Source organism: Bubalus bubalis, chromosome 17 (genome assembly GCF_019923935.1).
Source record: "Bubalus bubalis isolate 160015118507 breed Murrah chromosome 17, NDDB_SH_1, whole genome shotgun sequence".
Lineage (NCBI taxonomy): Eukaryota > Metazoa > Chordata > Mammalia > Artiodactyla > Bovidae > Bubalus > Bubalus bubalis.
The window spans coordinates 9,716,278-9,734,005 of NC_059173.1; the positions used below are offsets into that span (position 1 = coordinate 9,716,278).

The 17,728-nt window shown below is 49.0% G+C and overlaps 1 protein-coding gene across 1 annotated transcript; it reads right to left on the bottom strand.

Annotated features, from left to right (window-relative positions):
* Positions 1-597: 597 nt before the first annotated feature.
* Positions 598-12,456, bottom strand: UNC119B (unc-119 lipid binding chaperone B). The gene is made up of 5 exons (XM_006052944.4): positions 12,161-12,456; positions 9,446-9,559; positions 6,486-6,606; positions 6,180-6,352; positions 598-4,104 (listed from the first exon to the last, which is right to left on the bottom strand). Exons 1-5 carry the CDS (start codon positions 12,402-12,404, stop codon positions 3,992-3,994), a joined length of 765 nt encoding a protein of 254 aa, XP_006053006.1. The 5' UTR covers positions 12,405-12,456; the 3' UTR covers positions 598-3,991.
* Positions 12,457-17,728: the final 5,272 nt, after the last annotated feature.

Below are 17,728 nucleotides of genomic sequence, written 5' to 3' on the forward strand. Positions count from 1 at the left end.
GAAGGGGAAAATCAATGAGTGTTTGTAGGCAGAGGCCAACAGACCTTCAGGTGCCACAAACTGTCTAAACCAGAGTTATTTTTAACTTGCATCGTTTGTGACCTTAAACATGTATGTAAGTTTTATATTAAAAATATGCAAGTTTTCCAAAAAAGATAGGAATCAGAAGTTGGTTGCAAGGGGTTGGGTGGAGGGAGGGAACTGGCTGCAGACACCAGGAACTTGAGGAAACTTTCCGAGGTGATGGAAACATCCTTTATCATGACTGTGATCAGGTATCCATTTATCAAACTCATCAAACCATACTCTTAAATGGGTTGAATTGACTCTTAGATGAGGTATGGTTAAAACACACCTCAATGAACCTAACTTTAAAATACATATGCATGTAAAATTCTCAAACCATTTCATTAAATTGTAAAGCAAAGACACATGAAACCTAACGCACAATACTGTGTCCTATCACTCTAGAAACCAGGGCTACCCTTTAAACCAGAAAGGTTTACAGAACGGCCACGTAAAGAAACTCAGAACCCACCCCCACTCCATACCTACTCCCCCTGCAAAGCAAGAGGCCCAGTCAGGAGAGAGCACACATACTGTGAAAATCTTTCTTTTATTACTGTCTCTTGTGGCAAAATAACATTTTATACAAATAAGTCACCTAGTTTACTTTGGACACAAAGACAATAGAAACTGGAACAAGGATCTTAGGTGAAGGGGAAAGGGAGGAAGGACAGATTTGGTCATTGACGTTTCTTATATTCTGTGAAAAATAGATTTACAGGGGAAAAAAATAGACTTTCACAAGTTCAACGACTTTACGTGATCCTTTGTACACAACAAGGGGTAAATCCACCTCCATCAGATCCTTCTTATGCCTAAGACGTTCCGTGACATGGAATGTGAGAAACAGGATCAACGCTTAGGTTCCTTCACCGGGTAGACTGGCATCCTCTGCATCAGGGGTCCTCACCCACAGACACTGAGTCTGTGCTATAATTCTGAGAATGGTCCCCATTCCCCAATCTGACATCATAGTGACAATGGCCACCAGGAAGTGACAACGGCCACCAGGAAGAAAGTGACTTTACAGCAAAAAACTAAGAGAACACTGGGAGTACTCAACTGAGAGGATGAGGGTGGCAAGACACACCAGAGCAAGACACCCAACTGGTACACTGGACACAGCCTATTAACGCTGTTCCAGAAGTGAGTCCCACTTCGACTAAAAAAACAAGTTGAAGATCCCCCCAGCTAGTGCCGCATCAAGACTCTTCAGTCTAAGGAGAGCTCTAAGACCCCCAAATCACTGCCCGTTATTTGAGAATCGGGTGGTCCATACTGTGAGTCCCTTCAGGAAGTCCTGCAAAGCCCTGAATACTTGCATTCCCTGCGAGACAGCTATGAGCTGATATATGAGGAGAGGATGACCTACTTAATCCCAGAACGACTTTTACTTATTTCCTGTTTACTCTTTAAAACACAGAATAAAATAAACCATGGTCTTCTCTGCAGAAGCTAAAAGGGCATCTCAGCCCAAAGGCGCCACAGGAAAAGAAAGGTGCTCTCCCAGGAGCCTCCAGGGCAGAAGGACAGGAGCGAGAAGGAAGGAGGGATGCAGGCGGCAGCCCTCTGGCCACAGCTGGGTGAGCTGGTCTGCTTGGATGTGTTCCCTCCAGGAGCTGCCTCGCCAGTGCCAGGTCTGAAGAGAGGGAGGGCGTGTCTCCCCGGCAGGCAGTTTCTGGCCGGCTGCTCCAGTGCCCACAGGTAACTGCGGCCCACAGTCCAGATTTCTCAACGCCACGGCCTCCTGATTCAGCTTCTGATGAGTTCAGCAACTTTCAGATAAAGTATAATTTCCAATTCTCTCCCCAGTTCGGGTACAGAAGGGTGAACTTCAGGCTTATCCTAGTCAACACCCCAGAGGGTCCTCAAGGTTTCCTGAGTAGCTGGACACAAGAATCTGGAGTCCCAGGTACAGACACCAAACCTTCAAGTGCAGAAGGGGACCGACCCCTATCCTGCCTCACAGTGGTCTCCAGTGGAACTAAGGCAAGCTCCTGGGAATAGGGTGCAGCACTCAAGCCAGAACACCCGCCTCCCCCTGCCCTCCTCCCAGTGACCGCTAACACTGCAGCTGAGGGACAGCCCACGAGCCCACAAGACAGGGTCTGCCTGGGACATGCTCTCCTGAGCAGAGTTCTGGACAGCTCCAAACCATTTCCTAGATAATAATTAAACATCAAATAGTGGAAACTCTCCCGAGTGGGCTTGTCGCAGAGAGAAGGGGTTGCTCCAAAGCCCAATGAACACAGATCTGTTGAAGGTGCCCCAGTGAGAGAGAAGGTGAAGAGGCAGTGCCAACGTCCGTCCGCCGGGGACGGGAAGGAGCCACGCCTAAGGCACCTGGATTTGCAGCCGACTCCAGTTTTGGGGCTCATCAGGTCTGGGGTGAGCAGCCTGCCCTGCAGGGAGTCCAGTTTCTTCCTCCCTCGGGAGCTGGGTGCAGGGCCAGCACCCTGAATCAACCAGGGTGCTCTCAGTGAGCAAGTTGCCGGCCTCCGGCACAGCCCAGACTCTGGCCTGGCACAAAGCGCTGGACCAAAGTTCAAGGCCACTCACGCTCTAGAAACCAAACAGGGTGCAACACGGGGCAGCGAAAGGCCAGGTCCACCTGCGGCACAGCGTGGGCCCTCCTCTGCTGGCCCCGCCCGGCCTTTCTCCCCAACACCGGGGAGACGGTGCTCCTGTCAGAGGTACCACATGCCTGGGCACTTCCTACTGCGACCTTCCTATGAATGTTGAGCCCTGGCCACGGCAAAAATCTCAGCATAAGGACAGGAGTTAGGCCTGAGCAGCTGAATCCACCCACACAGACAGTGGTTAGGGAACTAAGGCGGGGCAAGTCCATCCAATGAGGGCCTGAGGGAAGTACAAATAGACACGTTTTGGAGAACACATGTCTCTGCCAGGCCACCTCAGCCCATTTCCACCTTTTCCCAACACCGAGACCTTCCGACTAGCGGTCCACAGGACCAGAATCCGCCTTACTCAGGTGGGACCGGCCAGGATGGTTCCAGAGCAGCTTCAGTACAAAAGCAGAGAGGACAAGATCCAGAGGAGCCATGGGAGCCTGATCAGTACTCAGAGAAGTCCAGCCACACATCAGGTACGCTGGGAGCACCCCTGACATTTTGTAAAACCTCCCCACAAGCCTAGAAATAAAAAACCAGAATACAACAAGGCCTGTGCTGGCCTCGAGCGACACTACAGTTCCCAGAGAGAAAACGGACACATTCGATTTCAGGAGAAACTCAAAAGGCAGGAGCTAGGAAAAGCAGAGCAAGCTCATCTTCTGTCTGGAAGGAGAACGGGAAGGCACGGCCAGGCTGAAACCTCGGGGGTGCGCCAGGAGGAGCAGTCAAGATCCCGGAAGTCAGACAGGTAAGGGCTCCCTAGGTTCGGCAGCCTTGCCCATCCCCGTGCCTCAACTCCTGGCCCCATCCTCTGCTCCACTCCGTTCAAGGTCCTCTCCAGCAGGTTAAGGACGATGCTCAGGCTGAGGTCTGAGTGTGCTGATGGCGGCCCTGCAGGTGAGGGAGGGGTCTCAGCTTCACAGAGGGCCCCTGAAGCTATAGAAGAGCTTTCTCTCCCTGGCACGGCTGTGCCTGCAGAGACCCAGGCTCATCAGGACATCCTGAAGGAGCCGGGGAAATGAACTTTCTTTCTATCTGGATTCCAGGAGTCTTATTCTAAGTTTGACTACCTCTGCAACCTAAGGGGCAGGGGGAAAAGGGAGGGAAAAATACAGGGGGAAGAGACACAGCACTGCTTGGCACCTCTCTTGGAGCACAGGAAACTGCCACCCCAGCCTCGGCTTCCGGAGGCCACGTTCCAGATATGTGTCAACAGACAGCAGCTTCAACCACCTCCGTGCGCCAGGACCTCAGGCCACAGCAAAGCACCTCCCCATCTGCTCCGGCCGCTGCTACTGGCCCCCATTATAGGCATAGTCGGCCTTGTTGTGCATTATCAGCTTGTTGTCGACGAAGTAAAAGCTGTCAGAACGGGTCTCATAGGGATTTTCAATCATCAGACGAACTACAAGTTAGAAGGAAAAAAATGCAGAGTTATATGTGAGTCTGTCCTGTGGACCAGGTGGGGAAAAACTCAGCATCCCCTCTAAATTCCCAGGTAACTCAGTGGTAAAGAACCCGCTGGCCAATGCAGGAGACACAAGAGACGCAGGTCTGATCCCTGGGTCAGGAAGATCCCCTGGAGGAGGAAATGGTAACCCACTCCAGTGTTCTTGCCTAGGAAATCCCAAGGACAGAGGAGTCCGGTGGGGCTACAGTCCATGGGGTTGCAAAGAGTTGGGCATGGCTGAGCACCCACACACAAAAGTGCATAAACCAGCCCTTCCTGAAAATGTGAGCATGTGCTATCAGAATAATGAGGTCAGAACAGAGGAAGCTAGGCCTGGAGAACAGGGAGACCTGGGACCACAGAGGCCCCCAAACGGTGCGTGCCATCCACTTCCACAGCAGGAGGCCACCAGCGCTGGGCCTGGCCCTCCGTGGCCATCATCAGCCTGGTGCTCAGTCAGAACCCTAGGGAGAGGAGCTCGCCCGTCTGCCAACATGCATCAAAGCAGCTGACTGATTGGTGCTTCTGGCCCCCACGTCCAGACATTCTGGTCCAAATTTAGAAAGCGGTGCGTCACTGGGCCCACCCACAGGCACCCCTACCACAAAGGGATCCTAGGTGTGTGTGAGTGCAGGGGGCAAGGTGTCTTCTCCAGAGATGGCGCGTGGTATTAACTTGCCAACGATCCTGCAAAGGCAAGCCTGTCCTGGGACCCAGACTTGAATTTTCTGTGTGTTGAGGCAGCTGCCCCAGGTCTTTAACTATAAATGGAGGGTCAAGGGACCTGCGAGCCACCACCCCTGGTTGATTCTGAGTCATCAGGCGCTATTCTGAATCCTCTGGAGGAAACGCTGTCGCTGACCCCAGTTCTCAAAAGGTGCGTTGACTGCTTCAAGTTCTTTGAACTCACCGACATTATTTAGCTCACATCCAGAGGACTGACCCCCATCCTCTTTTAGCTTATCTGGTTTCAAGGAGAGAAAGTTAGATGGCTGGCCTTTGATAAAAAACTGGAAATGCTGTACTTAATCTTCTCTTGCAAGTATCAACAATTCCAGCCCAGCTTGGGGAGCAGGCTTTATAAAAACAGGATCATGATAGCGGATGCAGTTGACACCCTGCCCACTCCTCATCAATCCTCACTTTACCTGTGAATAGCACTGCTGCACAGCACAGAGCACTTGTCAGAAAACACCACTTTCAAGGATCTGGGACTCTGAGAAAACTGCTCAGCGTATGTAGACCCTTGCCCACAATTCAACTAAACTCCACCACTACTCACAGATCCCATTGTATCCTCATTGCTCCAGAACAACTTACCCTCACGACTCACAGGCGATGCTAATGTGAAAGAGCCAGATGGAAGCCACACGACTACACAGCCTGTTCGTCCTGTCATCGAGTCCATCTCCTCCCTGGCCTGGCCTTCCCTGCTTGGTGCCTCCCCCAGGTCTTCCTCCCCGTATCTCTTCCTAAGACCTTGTTTCCATTCTGTCACTCCTGCTCCCAGACCTCGACCAGCTCGCTATTTCCTGCCTGATCTATTCTGACAGTTTATCTCATGACCCTTCTACTGGCAGAGAATGAGAAAGAGGTGGTCCTCAGATTGAGAATCCCACTCAGCTCAGTTTCACCATAGCTCTGATTGAGGAGGAAGCAAAGGGCCAGTGCAGTGCTGAGCAGGAACTGGGGTTCAGAACAGTGAAACCGTGACTGGCTGTGTATGGAATGGGCACCCCGGGGAGGGTCGGGGTCTCCTCTCATCTCCCTCCATCACACCCTTCCCCACACACGCTTCTTAAAGGATGGCCTGTATTAACAACTTCAGAGTCCCGCTGCCAGCAGAGCCAGAGTGTGAAACACGAGACAGGAGCGAAAGGAAACGAGAAGCCTGAGTGCAAGTGACTCGAGACCCATCACATCCCTGTTTCTCTGCCAACGAGATCGCCAGACCAGATGGATTTCACTTCAAGGTCCACTCCTGCTAAGCTGAAAGATCCAGAACGTTGCACAAGTCGGGGGATACATACTGACATCCTCAGAAAGTTGGGGAAACTCATAGATGTGCTCGCAAGTGTTCCTGCTGCTGGGGATGCAGAAGCCGAAATCAAAGTCAAAATTTTTCAGCAGGCGTTCCCGGAAGTAGTGCCGCTCGATCATCCGGAAGTTTGACACAGGTTTGTCTCCCACGGTGAACTCCACCCTGCGAAACACAATCTCCGTGAGCCCGGCTTTGTTGCCTCCTCCCTCCGCTAGAGCCAACCCCAACCCAACAGAGGACATTCTTCTCTGTGAACCAGAAGAAGGTACTCCCCTCAGGAGATACCGGGACTCACGTGGCGCCCACGGTGCGGAGGCGGAGAAACGCTGGTGTGAACTGGTAGCGGACGAAGCGGCCTGCGCTGACGTCCACATCTCCGCCTGCCTCCCCTTCCTCGTCCTCTTCCTCCTCCTGGTCTGAAAGGGCACACAGAACGCCGGCTCAGCAAAGAGCACGACTAGTCGGGGATACCGACACCCGCAGCAGGACGGCTGTGCTCACTGAGCACCTGCTGAGATTCTTGGCTCCATCCTGCACACCTCACAGGGTCCTAACAACCCTGGAGGTGTTGTCTTCATTTTATCTCCACTTTACAGACCCAGAGAGGTGAGCTTACGGGCCCAAACTCCCCCCAGTCTTCAATCAAAACTCCAGGGTTGAATCCCTGGTCAGGGAACTAGATCCCACATGCCACAACTAAGACTCAGAGCAGCCAAATAAGTAAATTGAATAAATATAAATATTAAAAAAAATTTAAAATGAAAATAACGCTGCCGAGAATTCCCTGATGGTCCAGGGGTTAGGACTCTGTGGTTCCACTGCAGGGGGCATGGGTTGGATCCCTGGTCAGGGAACTAAGATCCTACAAAGCCATGTGACATAGCAAAATATAAATAATGCTGCTACATACAATATCCTGTAATAAACCATAATGGGAAAGAAAATGAAAAAATATATATGTATAACTATATACCAGAAACTAACACAACACTGTAAATCAACAATAAATTAAAAAAAAATTTTTTTTAATGTTGTTGAAAAAATGGAGCCAACAGACTTACTCAATACAAAACTGCCATGAACTTTCAATTTATAAAAAAAACACACAATCTGTGAAGAGAGCAAGGATGTGGATCCAGGCCCATCAGACTCGAGGCCTATTCTTAAACATGAGGCTATTTGCCATTTATATAACCTGAGGCCTTGGGCCATGTCCTAACGCTGAAGCCTGAAACACCAGCTGGGTACCAGGCCCCTGAAGTGGTCTGTGCTTTACAGACCAGGTCAGCTGTTGACCAAGTTAATGTGCTTGCTGCTAAGCAAAATAAGGAGGCTGCAAAAGTTGAAACTATCGAGAAGGCACCTCCAAAGAATGCAGAAATTTCTGACATAGCGAAGACAAATCCCTAGAAATAATTCTGCTATTTAAATGAAAGACAGTGACCTTCAGCCTTGGGGAACTGCACCTCCTTGGATTACTGCCTATTCCAGGCCATATCAGGCCCAACACTGACCATCTGGGAAAGAGTGAAGCATGAAGCAGATGGGCCATGAACCAACATGTGGGACCCAAGAAAGAAGACGGTCCACACCAGCAATGATGGGCTCTGGTCTAGCCCATTCCTGAACCCAAAAGGAACTGGCAGACATTCTAATGTGAACCAGGAGTTAGCGCCCTCTCTAGCAGCCACCCAGTGTCCAGCAAGAGCATTTTTTTCCAGGTCTAGGCTGACCAATACAATAAGAGAAGTCTTTTTTAGCATCAAATATCCCAAGAGCAGTGGACAGCCAGACTGAGTGAGAGTTTAAAACTAGACTCCAGAGGCCTGGCTCCAACTATGGGATTCAGAAAGAAACATAGAGCAGATCTTCCCCAGGATTTGAGCTCATCAGAAAAGTGCTGCAGGAGGGCTCCGGTTCGGCGTGCACCTTAGTGAATCAAGATCCTTAAAGGCTGGACAGGCTGAAAATCAAGGTATTTTTACAGTGTCTGATGCTGACCTTCGGGTGACAGTTCAGTTTTGTACTGAAATGACTACTCTCAGTCCTGTCTCATCCAAATCCATACACCGGAAGTAGCCCTGGTGTTCCCTGGGTCCTGGGAACATCTTAACATCTAAGGACGGGAAGCTTAGAGATGCGAATGGTACAGACCCAGGAAACTAGGTGGCCCCGACCCTCCCAATACAAGATAAGCACCTACCAGCTCGAGCCTTTAGTGCCCTGGTCAGTCCGGGATTATGGCGGCAATCTCAAGTGGGGTCAATCAGCAAGGAATCTCAAGTGGGGTCAATCAGCAAGGAATCTCAAGTGGGGTCAATCAGCAAGGAATCTCAAGTGGGGTCAGGAGACAGATGCTTTAGTCTGGCTGAGACTTTTTCATGAAAGCCTTTGACTTACTTGGTTACTAACAGCTGTCTTAGCAAAATTAAAGGCTCCTTCTGAATAGCAAATAGATGCGAAAAGCTTGGCAAAGAGTCATTAACACAGACTGTGGCTGCAACGCTGGACTATCTGGGCTGGTGTTCTAAAAACAAACTCCAGGGGGCGCTCAATCTCCAGGGACATGCTCCCCGGACCTACACGTGGTCGCCTAGTCAGAAATGAACTGCCCTGGAACCACATCACAAGCACAAGCAGTATTCATTCAAGGCTAACTGAAGGGGTCCCAAGCAAATGAGTTCACAGGCCTGGGCCTTCTGGTCATGCAGAAAATGCTGGAGATTAAAATCCAAACCGGGACTAACTAGAAATCTGAGACACTATTCAATGGAAAGGGCGTGAGAAGAGAAAGAAACTGCCTCATGATGTGGACTGGAAGCCTCCCTATGGCCCTTCCAGAGTGTCCCCACGACTCAAGGCTCGAGCAGGCTTTCCTCATTATACTTTCATTTCAAGGATTCCTTCTTAAGTGGAGGTGACGCGGTCAGATCAAAGAGCATGGGACCTTAGGAAAGTCACTTGGAAATTCTGGGCCTGTTTCCTTATCTGGAAGATAAAGATAATAACTCCTCACAGAGGTGTGAGGATTCCATGAGATGATGTAAACAGAAAACTGTGGAACCGATAACCAGTGCAGAGTAAATACTCAGCAAGCACAGCTTCAAACCTGCAGGCCAGGCTTTAGGAGGCGGCTCAGAGGCAGGCCTTGTGGCGTCCGTGATACAGGATGCGATGGCACACAAAAACTCAAGCCTCAAAGACTCTTTGCTCCGACAGTCAACTGACTACTGTTGATGCGATACTGAGACCTACCTGAAACACAAGGTTTGGCAATTTCAAAAAGCACTGTCCCTGTCTCCAAATCCCGAATTTTGAAGCGGGTAAAATCAATACTGTAGATGTTGTCTTCAGGTTTACATAAATAATCTGAAAATAAAGAGAGAGAGAGAGACCAATGCTGTTAAATAATCCTTCAAAACTACCATTTCCTTCTCAAGTTGTGAAGCAAACTCGGGTTGTTTTTTTCTTACATAAAATATACCCCAAAACTTCCTCTTATGTTATAGCCAAAAGTTGCGTGCAGAGAATTATGGGATCTAAGAAAGGAGGAAAGTGCACGGACTTGGTTTAGATGGAAGATTATCGTAACACTTAGAAACAGGGATGGTAGAAGGGAATTTCTCTGGAAGCACTTCAAAAATGACCTAAAAACCTTTCATCAGCAGTCACAACACAACAGAACTTTTTTAGAAATCCATTTAAAAACATGCTGACCCAAAAGTCAGACACGACTGAGCGAGCACGCACGCACGCACGCAGTGGTGAATGTGGTGCATGCTTGCTGACCGTATCACAAGCAGACAGCAGCCAACTTTCTCTGTGAAGGGTCAGAAAATGAGTAACTTAGTTTTTGAGGCCACACAGTCACTATCAGAACTACTCAACTCCGTCACTGTAGCACAAATGCAGTCACACAACTATTTACAGACAAAAAAATACAAACTTTATATAACCGTGTGTCCCAAGAGATTTTTTTCCCCAACCATTTGAAAAGGTAAAAATCATTCTTGGATTGTGGGCTGCACAAAACCAGGCGGTGGGCCATACCCACCCAGGTGGCAGGACAGATTTGCTGGAGAGGGCATGAGGCCAAAGGGAGATGGAGCCGCCAATAGCTTCATCTGTTAATCAAGACAGTGCTGACCAAAGATGATTTCATTTCTTTCTTTCCACCATGACTCCTGAGAGCATCATCTCCACACTTCACTTTGGTACTGTATCTTATACTGCCTGCTGTGTTCGCTGTTTCATGTTTTACAAGCTGACTCTCTGATAAGATGGCAAAATTGAGAGCTACTGATTATTCCATAATTTCCCAAGGCACTGATATTGGTTCTGCACCTTTACAGGGGCCTCAATAAATATCCTGCTGAACGGAACAGACTTTAAGAAAAGTAACAAAATCCAGAGGTCACCAAGCTGACTTATGACTTTCTCCAAGAAGCTGCAGAGGTGTTCTGAAACAACAGCACCAAGCTCAAGTTCCTACACAGGGCCTGAGTGCCCTCTGAGCATGCCAGTTAGCATCAGGCACTAGCGGCTAGATTCATCCTTGCTATCAGGAGAAAGCAGGAGGTGAGAAAAGGTGAGGTGGTGAGCATTTCCGTACTTTCAGAACCCCTGGTGATAACTGGGTTGGAATAGAAGCAGCTTTTTCACAATGTTTCTATGAAACAGAAGAGCAAGACCTTCTAAAGCCACACTCAGGATAGTCCCAAGGCAAACAGTGATTGAAAACGGACACGTGACAATACTCAGAATCAGATTAAAACTGTCTTAGAAGATGGGAATTCTATTTCACACAGGTTGAACCAAGGCCTCAAACTGCCATCCTCAAATCACTGGGATGGCCTCCAGCTTCCTGAGGGCCACCTGAGCTGCGGACCAAAGCAAGTCAACAGATAAAAGGAGAGCAGCCTTAATTCATCAAGCTGGTGCTGGGGCTTCAAAGTTAGAAGTCCAGAGGATGGGGCAGGTGGGTGGGCTGGGCAAGCAGGATCTAACCTATGGACTGGAAACTCAGGGGGAAACAGCAGCAAGAGAAAGGGCATCAAGTCAGAGGATGACCTGGAAGAGAACAGAAAGAGGGAGGAGAGCCAGGACAGGGGGCGGGCTATGTATTTCTTCAATCAATAAAAGGTGTAAAACCGTTGCATCCTATGCAAGAAATGCATCTCTGATACTCTGACATATTCATCAATCACTAGATCAAGTGTCAGAAGCAGGATTCACATTTAGGTTTTATACGTGGAACTGAAACTTTATTAATATATACATTACATACATATAAATGAGGCAAGAAACTCCGCGGCAATGTACTTAAGGAAAGAAAAGCCTACCTGCACACAAAGAGGGCAACGCTTGGGACCCAAAAGAGGCAGGGGGCCGAGGCAGGGAGCCACGGCAGGCTGGAGCGAGGAGGGGCTGTCCGGGGGGCCGGAGTGGAGGGAAACGCGGAGAAAGCAGGTAGGGTCTGGGCTGGCAGAGGGCAGCAGAAGCTGGCTCAGGTCGAGGGGGCCAAGCTGAGCAGGAACTTCTCTGATAGCAGCGAGCTGGGGGCTGAGGGAGTCGGGGAGAGGCAGCGACCCACTTGCCAGGGTCAGGAGGAGCTAGTTAAGAAGCCAAGACAGGGGGTCCCCACCCAAAGAGATCCAGCTGAGGAGGAGTACGGTCGGCCGGGCCTGAGGGCCCAACCGGGACGGGCCACAGGGAAGCCTGACGTGGCTGGAGTCAGGGGAGGGCAGTCGAGCTCAAGGGGACCCATTCCCTTGAGGTGTAGGTGAGGGTGGGGAGCGCCGACTCGGTCGGGCGGAGCAGTGGGCAGCGAGGCCTGGCCAGTCGGGGGCGCCTGGGTGGACCCCCTCGGCCCGCCGAGCCGCGAGCGACCGGCTCCGCGGAAGGCGACACGGGGTCCGGGGGCCTGGCGGCCCGACGCCGAGGGGAGGACGCGGCCGGCCCCGCACTCACTCTCGGTGACCCGGCTGAGGCGCAGGACGTGCTCGGGCCGGATGGTGTCCAGAGCCAGCAGCTCCTGCTCCGTGACCGCTGCCCCGATGCCGTCGTCTGCCGCGTGGTGGGGCGCCTGCCGCCGCGCCTTGAGCCTGTTCAGGACGCCGCCGCCAGCCTTCTTCTTCTCTTCCTTGCCAGTTACCAGCCCCCCGGGCCCAACGGCCGACCCCAAGGCCGCAGCCTTCGAATTCGACCCGCTCATCGCTCCGCCGCCAAGATGGCCGCCGCCTCCGCAGCGCCGTAACTATGGAGAGAGGGGGCGGGGCCGGGCTGGGACCTGGAGGCGGGGCCGAGGTGGGCGGGGCCTGCGAGCCTCGTCGCTGGCGCCCCCCGCCCCCACCCTCCCCCTCAAGCCCCGACTCCAGCACTGGTCCAGTCAGGTGGGCCGCCACGTTAGTACCCCGGACTCTCCACTTGGCCCCCGAAGTCACCCCAAACATCTAATATATATTTCGTACAGTCAAATGACTTTCTAGCACATAAAATGTAAACAAGGCATCTTGAGAAAATGTGGTTTCATCTGCAGTCTACAAGGTAAGTTAAGACGGTTTGCTGTGCAAAAGCAGCTCTCCGATTAGATTTCCATTCTTAAACCCTACTGCGTCAGGCTTTGGGCTAGACATTGAACTGGGCTACAAGGAATATAAGAATATGAAAGGGGGCAGGGATTGAGTCTGCTGTATTCACCACTGTATTTGGGCAGCCTATAAAGAAAGCTGAGCACCAAAGAATTGATGCTTTTGAACTGTGGTGTTGGAGAAGACACTTGAGAGTCCCTTGGACTGCAAGGAGATTCAACCAGTCCATCCTAAAGGAAATCAGTCCTGAATATACATTGGAAAGACTGATGTGGAAGCTGAAACTCCAATCCTTTGGCCGCTTGACGCGAAGAACTAACTCATTTGAAAAGACCCTGATGCTGGGAAACATTGAAGGCAGGAGAAGAAGGGGATGACAGAGGATGAGATGGTTGGATGGCATCGCCAACTCAATGGACATGAGTTTGAGTAAACTCCAGGAGTTGGTGATGGACAGGGAGGCCTCGTGGCTGAGGTCCATGGTGTTGCCAAGAGTCAGACACGACTGAGCGACTGAACTGAACTGAGCTAATGCCTGTTGTTCAGTGGCTAAGTCATGTCTCTCTGAGACTCCATGGACTGCAGCACTCCAGGCTTTCCTGTCCTTCACTGCCTCCTGGAGTTAGCTCAAACTCATATCCATTGAGTTGGTGATGCTATCCAACCATCTCATCCTCTGTCGCACCCCTCCCCTGCCCTCAATCTTTCCCAGCCTCAGGGTCTTTTCCAATGAGTCAACTGTTCGCATCAGGTGGCCAAAGTATTCAAGCTTCAGTCTTTCCAACAAATATTCAGGGTTGATTTCCTTTAGGATTGGCTGGTTTCATCTCCTTGCTAAGGGATTCTCAAGAGTCTTCTCCAGCAGCACAATTTGAAAGCACCAGGTGCTCAATAATGACTGACTGACAATGAATGAATGAGTGAAGGAAGGCTTGCACAGCACGGTGCTATGGAAGAGCTCCCACTTTGTTGGGGAAGACTGTGAGCTACATAATTCACTACATGGCCCTTCCTCTTGACCAGCCTAGTGTGAATGAACTAGAAGAAAAACCAGACTGCTAACTGTAGCAGGAGTACACAGGAGAGGTCTGGGGGGTGGGAGAGAGGCTTCAGGGGTAACGTCTGCACTGAAAATTGGAAATTCACCATTATGTCAACTGGAGGTGAGTGGGAGAGGGGAAGACGCTGCCCTCTTACACCCCAGGTGGCTCCTTTGCTCGAGTCAGGATCCACTTTCTTCTGTGTTGGAAGGCCCCCGGCCTGAGTGCTGCAAAATGCGTCTGCAAGGCTGATGTCACCTGTTAAGCTCAGGCCAAAGTGAAACTCTACCCATCTCTCTACGGTTAGCCTCAAAAGACTGGATTTATGCAGGACTTGCTGGGTCCTCTAACCTGATATGAGGGGTTTGGGAGCAGCTGATAAGCCTCATCTGGTTTCTGGATAAAATCCAAACCTGACTCCACCTCAGTTGCCCAGCAGGGTGAAACAGTATGTGGTCAAGTTCCTATCAAAACACTGTCCTGTCTTGGAGAGATTACCCACCCCCACCTCTTCCCCCTACCCTGGGTGGGACTTCTCAAACAGTTCAGGGAATTTTAAGATGTGTACAGAGAATTAAGCTCTTTCCCTTTGCAAACAATTCTTTTCAAACTACTCAGCAGTAAGTAGCTACTGAAGAATTTCCCGAAATGTTAATATGCTACTTGATTGTGAATCACTAAGATGGTGATGGGTGGGGCGGGGGTGAGCATACAGCCACTTTCCACAATCACTTGCTCCATGAATCTTTGTTCTCGGAGCACCAGAACTCGAGTTACCTGGATCCCGGCTTTTCTCTTTTTAGGGATGATGACAAGCGTGTTGACCACTTTATTTGCAATTCCACATCCAGGAATTTAGCCGATATGTATTCACAAAGATGAGGGACCATTCTAACACTGAAAAGTTACAGTAAGTTACAGTTGCATCTATTCATGTCATACAGCTGTTAAAAAGACTGAGATCGGTCTCCATGTACTAGTATGGAGAGACCTCAAAGATAGATTAAGTTTGTGGGGGGGAGGTGGACAAGGCATATAATCCCATTCACTTAAAATTTAAAAGTACATGAATATTTGTATGTGACTGCAATGGAAGGGGTTTGGATATAATGTATTAAGTGAGGTTCCCATTGGGGAGCAGAGTATTAGAAGGGACTGAAGGGGGATATATTCTCTTTCAACACTCTTGAGCTGCTTCTATTCTATCACAACAAGCACATGATCACGGGCTGCTTGTTTACTTTGAAATAAATAACTTTGGATCTGTGTCTGGAAGGTAGATTCTAAGTCAAAGTAGCCTTATTATCTCTTAAAAACTTGAAAGCTACCTCAGACTGGATCACTTTTTTCTGTTCAAAAAGAAATTTAAGTAAATACTGCCATATATGGGAGCTGAGGCCTGTACTCTTTCTGATCACTATCTGTAAACTGTGGTTAAAAAGATTATGTCTTTAGGAGAATAGCAAGCACCCCAAAAAGAAAGAAAAAATATCTGTAATTATTCTTTTTTAAAAAGGAGTTGGAAAAATCAGGGCTGTATACTCCAATCAGCCTCTCCTCACCGAATCTTCCTAAGGTATGTCAAAAGGCTCTTAAATAAAAAGTGTTTTTTGAAAAGTACATCTTCTCATTCCGTTTGGTGGAAAAAGGAAAATAGAGATTTACTGCATTAAACAACAGCCCCCGTGTCTGCCTGGGCCAGAACATGGGAAGACAGGAGTGGAGAGGCTGACCTCCCTTTCTTCCCGACTCAGTCCTCTTCAGGTCCCTCTCCTTCAGCGGGTTAGTTTCTTCCCTGTGAGAGCTGTGCCAGTGGCTGTTTTCCAGGACAGTCTCAGAGTTGCCAGGCAGTTGGCCTCAAATCAGGCCAGGCAGGTGGGGCCCAGAGCTGGTGCAGCCAAGGTAAGCAGGACATCACAGGGCTTTTTTCTGCTGAGACAGGGAAGTTCAGTCCTCCTTCCTGCTGCCTCCCTGAGGTGGCATCCATTGAACCCGCGGGTCATGGCTGGGACTGCAGGCGGGCCTTGTGGTCTGGGAAACTGAGAGCTAGTAATTTCCCTAGTACCCAAGTCACTTCTCTCCCTGGCTGAGGGCTGTTTAAGTATTCATTTATTACTTTTATCCCACCTGCTTCCAAAAAAGATTCATGGTATATTCCAAAGTCATACAGCATAAGACTGGTGGGCAGACATTTGTGTAGTCTTCTTGAGGGCAGAAATTTCAGCATTTTAAGTGCATATATGGATTTTGGTTTGTACCACATGGCACACAGGATCTTAGTTTCCCAACCAGGGATCGAACCTGCAGTCCCTGCAGTGGAACTAAGGAGTCTTAACCATATACTGTTTGCAGTAATTCCTTAATGGAATTCAAAGGCACATTTGCACATGTGCAAAATAAGCACATATGTAAATATGTGTACGCATGCGTGTTCAGTCGCTTCAGTCGTGTCTGACTTTTTGTGACTCCATGGACTGTATATGTACATATAAGTATATAAATACATATAAAATGGAAGATATAAACCAAACATAAACATGTGTATTATCCTCTAGGGATTAAAGAGGTAGGGCTAAGACAGATGAATATTTTTTACATCCTGTACCCCATATAAAATTTTTAAATGTACCTTTGCACTTTGTATCACTAAGCCTTAAAAGGTTACTTTTCTTTTTCAGAGAAAGAATAATATAATAAACCTCTGTGTAACCAACACCCAGCTTCCTCAGTTATCTACCCTCAAAAGGTTCCTTCTTAAAACTAGTACATCATGTTTTATGTCCCTTGATATGTTCCAGCGTATCCTGGTTTACAGTCTATGGGAACTTGAATACTGTATAAAATCTCAATTATGTGGAACTGGTTCATAGTGCTTTTCAAGTCTAGTATATCCTTCTACTTCTCTGTATATTCATTCTATTAATTTTTGAGAGTTTGATACTGAAACACCAACTAAAAATCTTAAATTTATCTACTTAAATAGATAATTGTAATATATAGAATGATATGTAACCTTGTTCTGTATTTTCCAAGTTTCCTGTGAATGTTTTATCATACTTTCATAATTTAAAAAATAAAAAAAAATTTTAATAATAAACTCCATCTCAAAAAAAAAAAGTAATACATCGATGTTAAAAGAACACAGGGTAGGTCACGTATGCCCTCTGAGCCTTTGTTTTCTTATTTACACGTCAGGCCAGTGACTGGTCTTTCCTGGGGTTGAGAGGAGACGAAAACAGCAATGAAAAGCACTGTGCTGGCACCAGGGAGTGTCTCATGAACAGTCGCTATGGCAATACATTTAAGTGCCCGCTTTCTCCACGACCCCTCTGCTGAAGGCAGGCACCCTGGGCAGGGAGAAGCCATGGAGCTGGATGGGCGGGTGCAGTGCAGAGACTGAAAGAACAGTCACGTCAGCACAGAAAGGAGACGTGTCAGGGACCAAGGTTTAAGGAAGCGACAGGTGGGAGGTCAAGTAGAAGCCATGAGAAAACCCACAAGAGGGGCTTCCCTGGTGATCCAGTGGTTAAGACTCGGCACTTCCAAGGCAGGGGGCTCAGGTTCAAACCCTGGTCAGGGAACTAAGATCCCACATGCCTCATGGCCAAAAAATAAAACCCAGGAGAAGGAGTCTTAAGGCCCAAGCCAAAAAACAAGTGGGTTTGTTTTTCACTAATTAAGTGGTTAACAACAAACAAAACTAAGACTCTTGGGCCAAATAACTGGTAAGGTGCCTACCATTTCTGGTTGCTAGACAGCAGAGGCCATCTGCTCCAGACCTCCGTGTTTCGCCTCTGTTCCGCCTTGACCTCTCACCATTGCTATGGCAACAGGCATTCCAGTAAATGTTGGAAAAACTCTTTTCTTTCTTCCTCTATGGGGGTGGTGGAGGGGCGTGGGGTACTAAG

What these genes read in the sequence shown, in the direction of transcription:
- UNC119B (XM_006052944.4), bottom strand. Translation starts at nt 12,404, where the DNA reads ATGAGCGGGTCGAATTCGAAGGCTGCGGCCTTGGGGTCGGCCGTTGGG. An exon ending in CCTCAGCCGGGTCACCGAGA is followed by an intron (nt 9,560 to 12,160) that starts GTGAGTGCGGGG and finishes CTTTATTTTCAG; the next exon opens with ATTATTTATGTAAACCTGAA. An exon ending in TGCCAAACCTTGTGTTTCAG is followed by an intron (nt 6,607 to 9,445) that starts GTAGGTCTCAGT and finishes GTGCCCTTTCAG; the next exon opens with ACCAGGAGGAGGAAGAGGAC.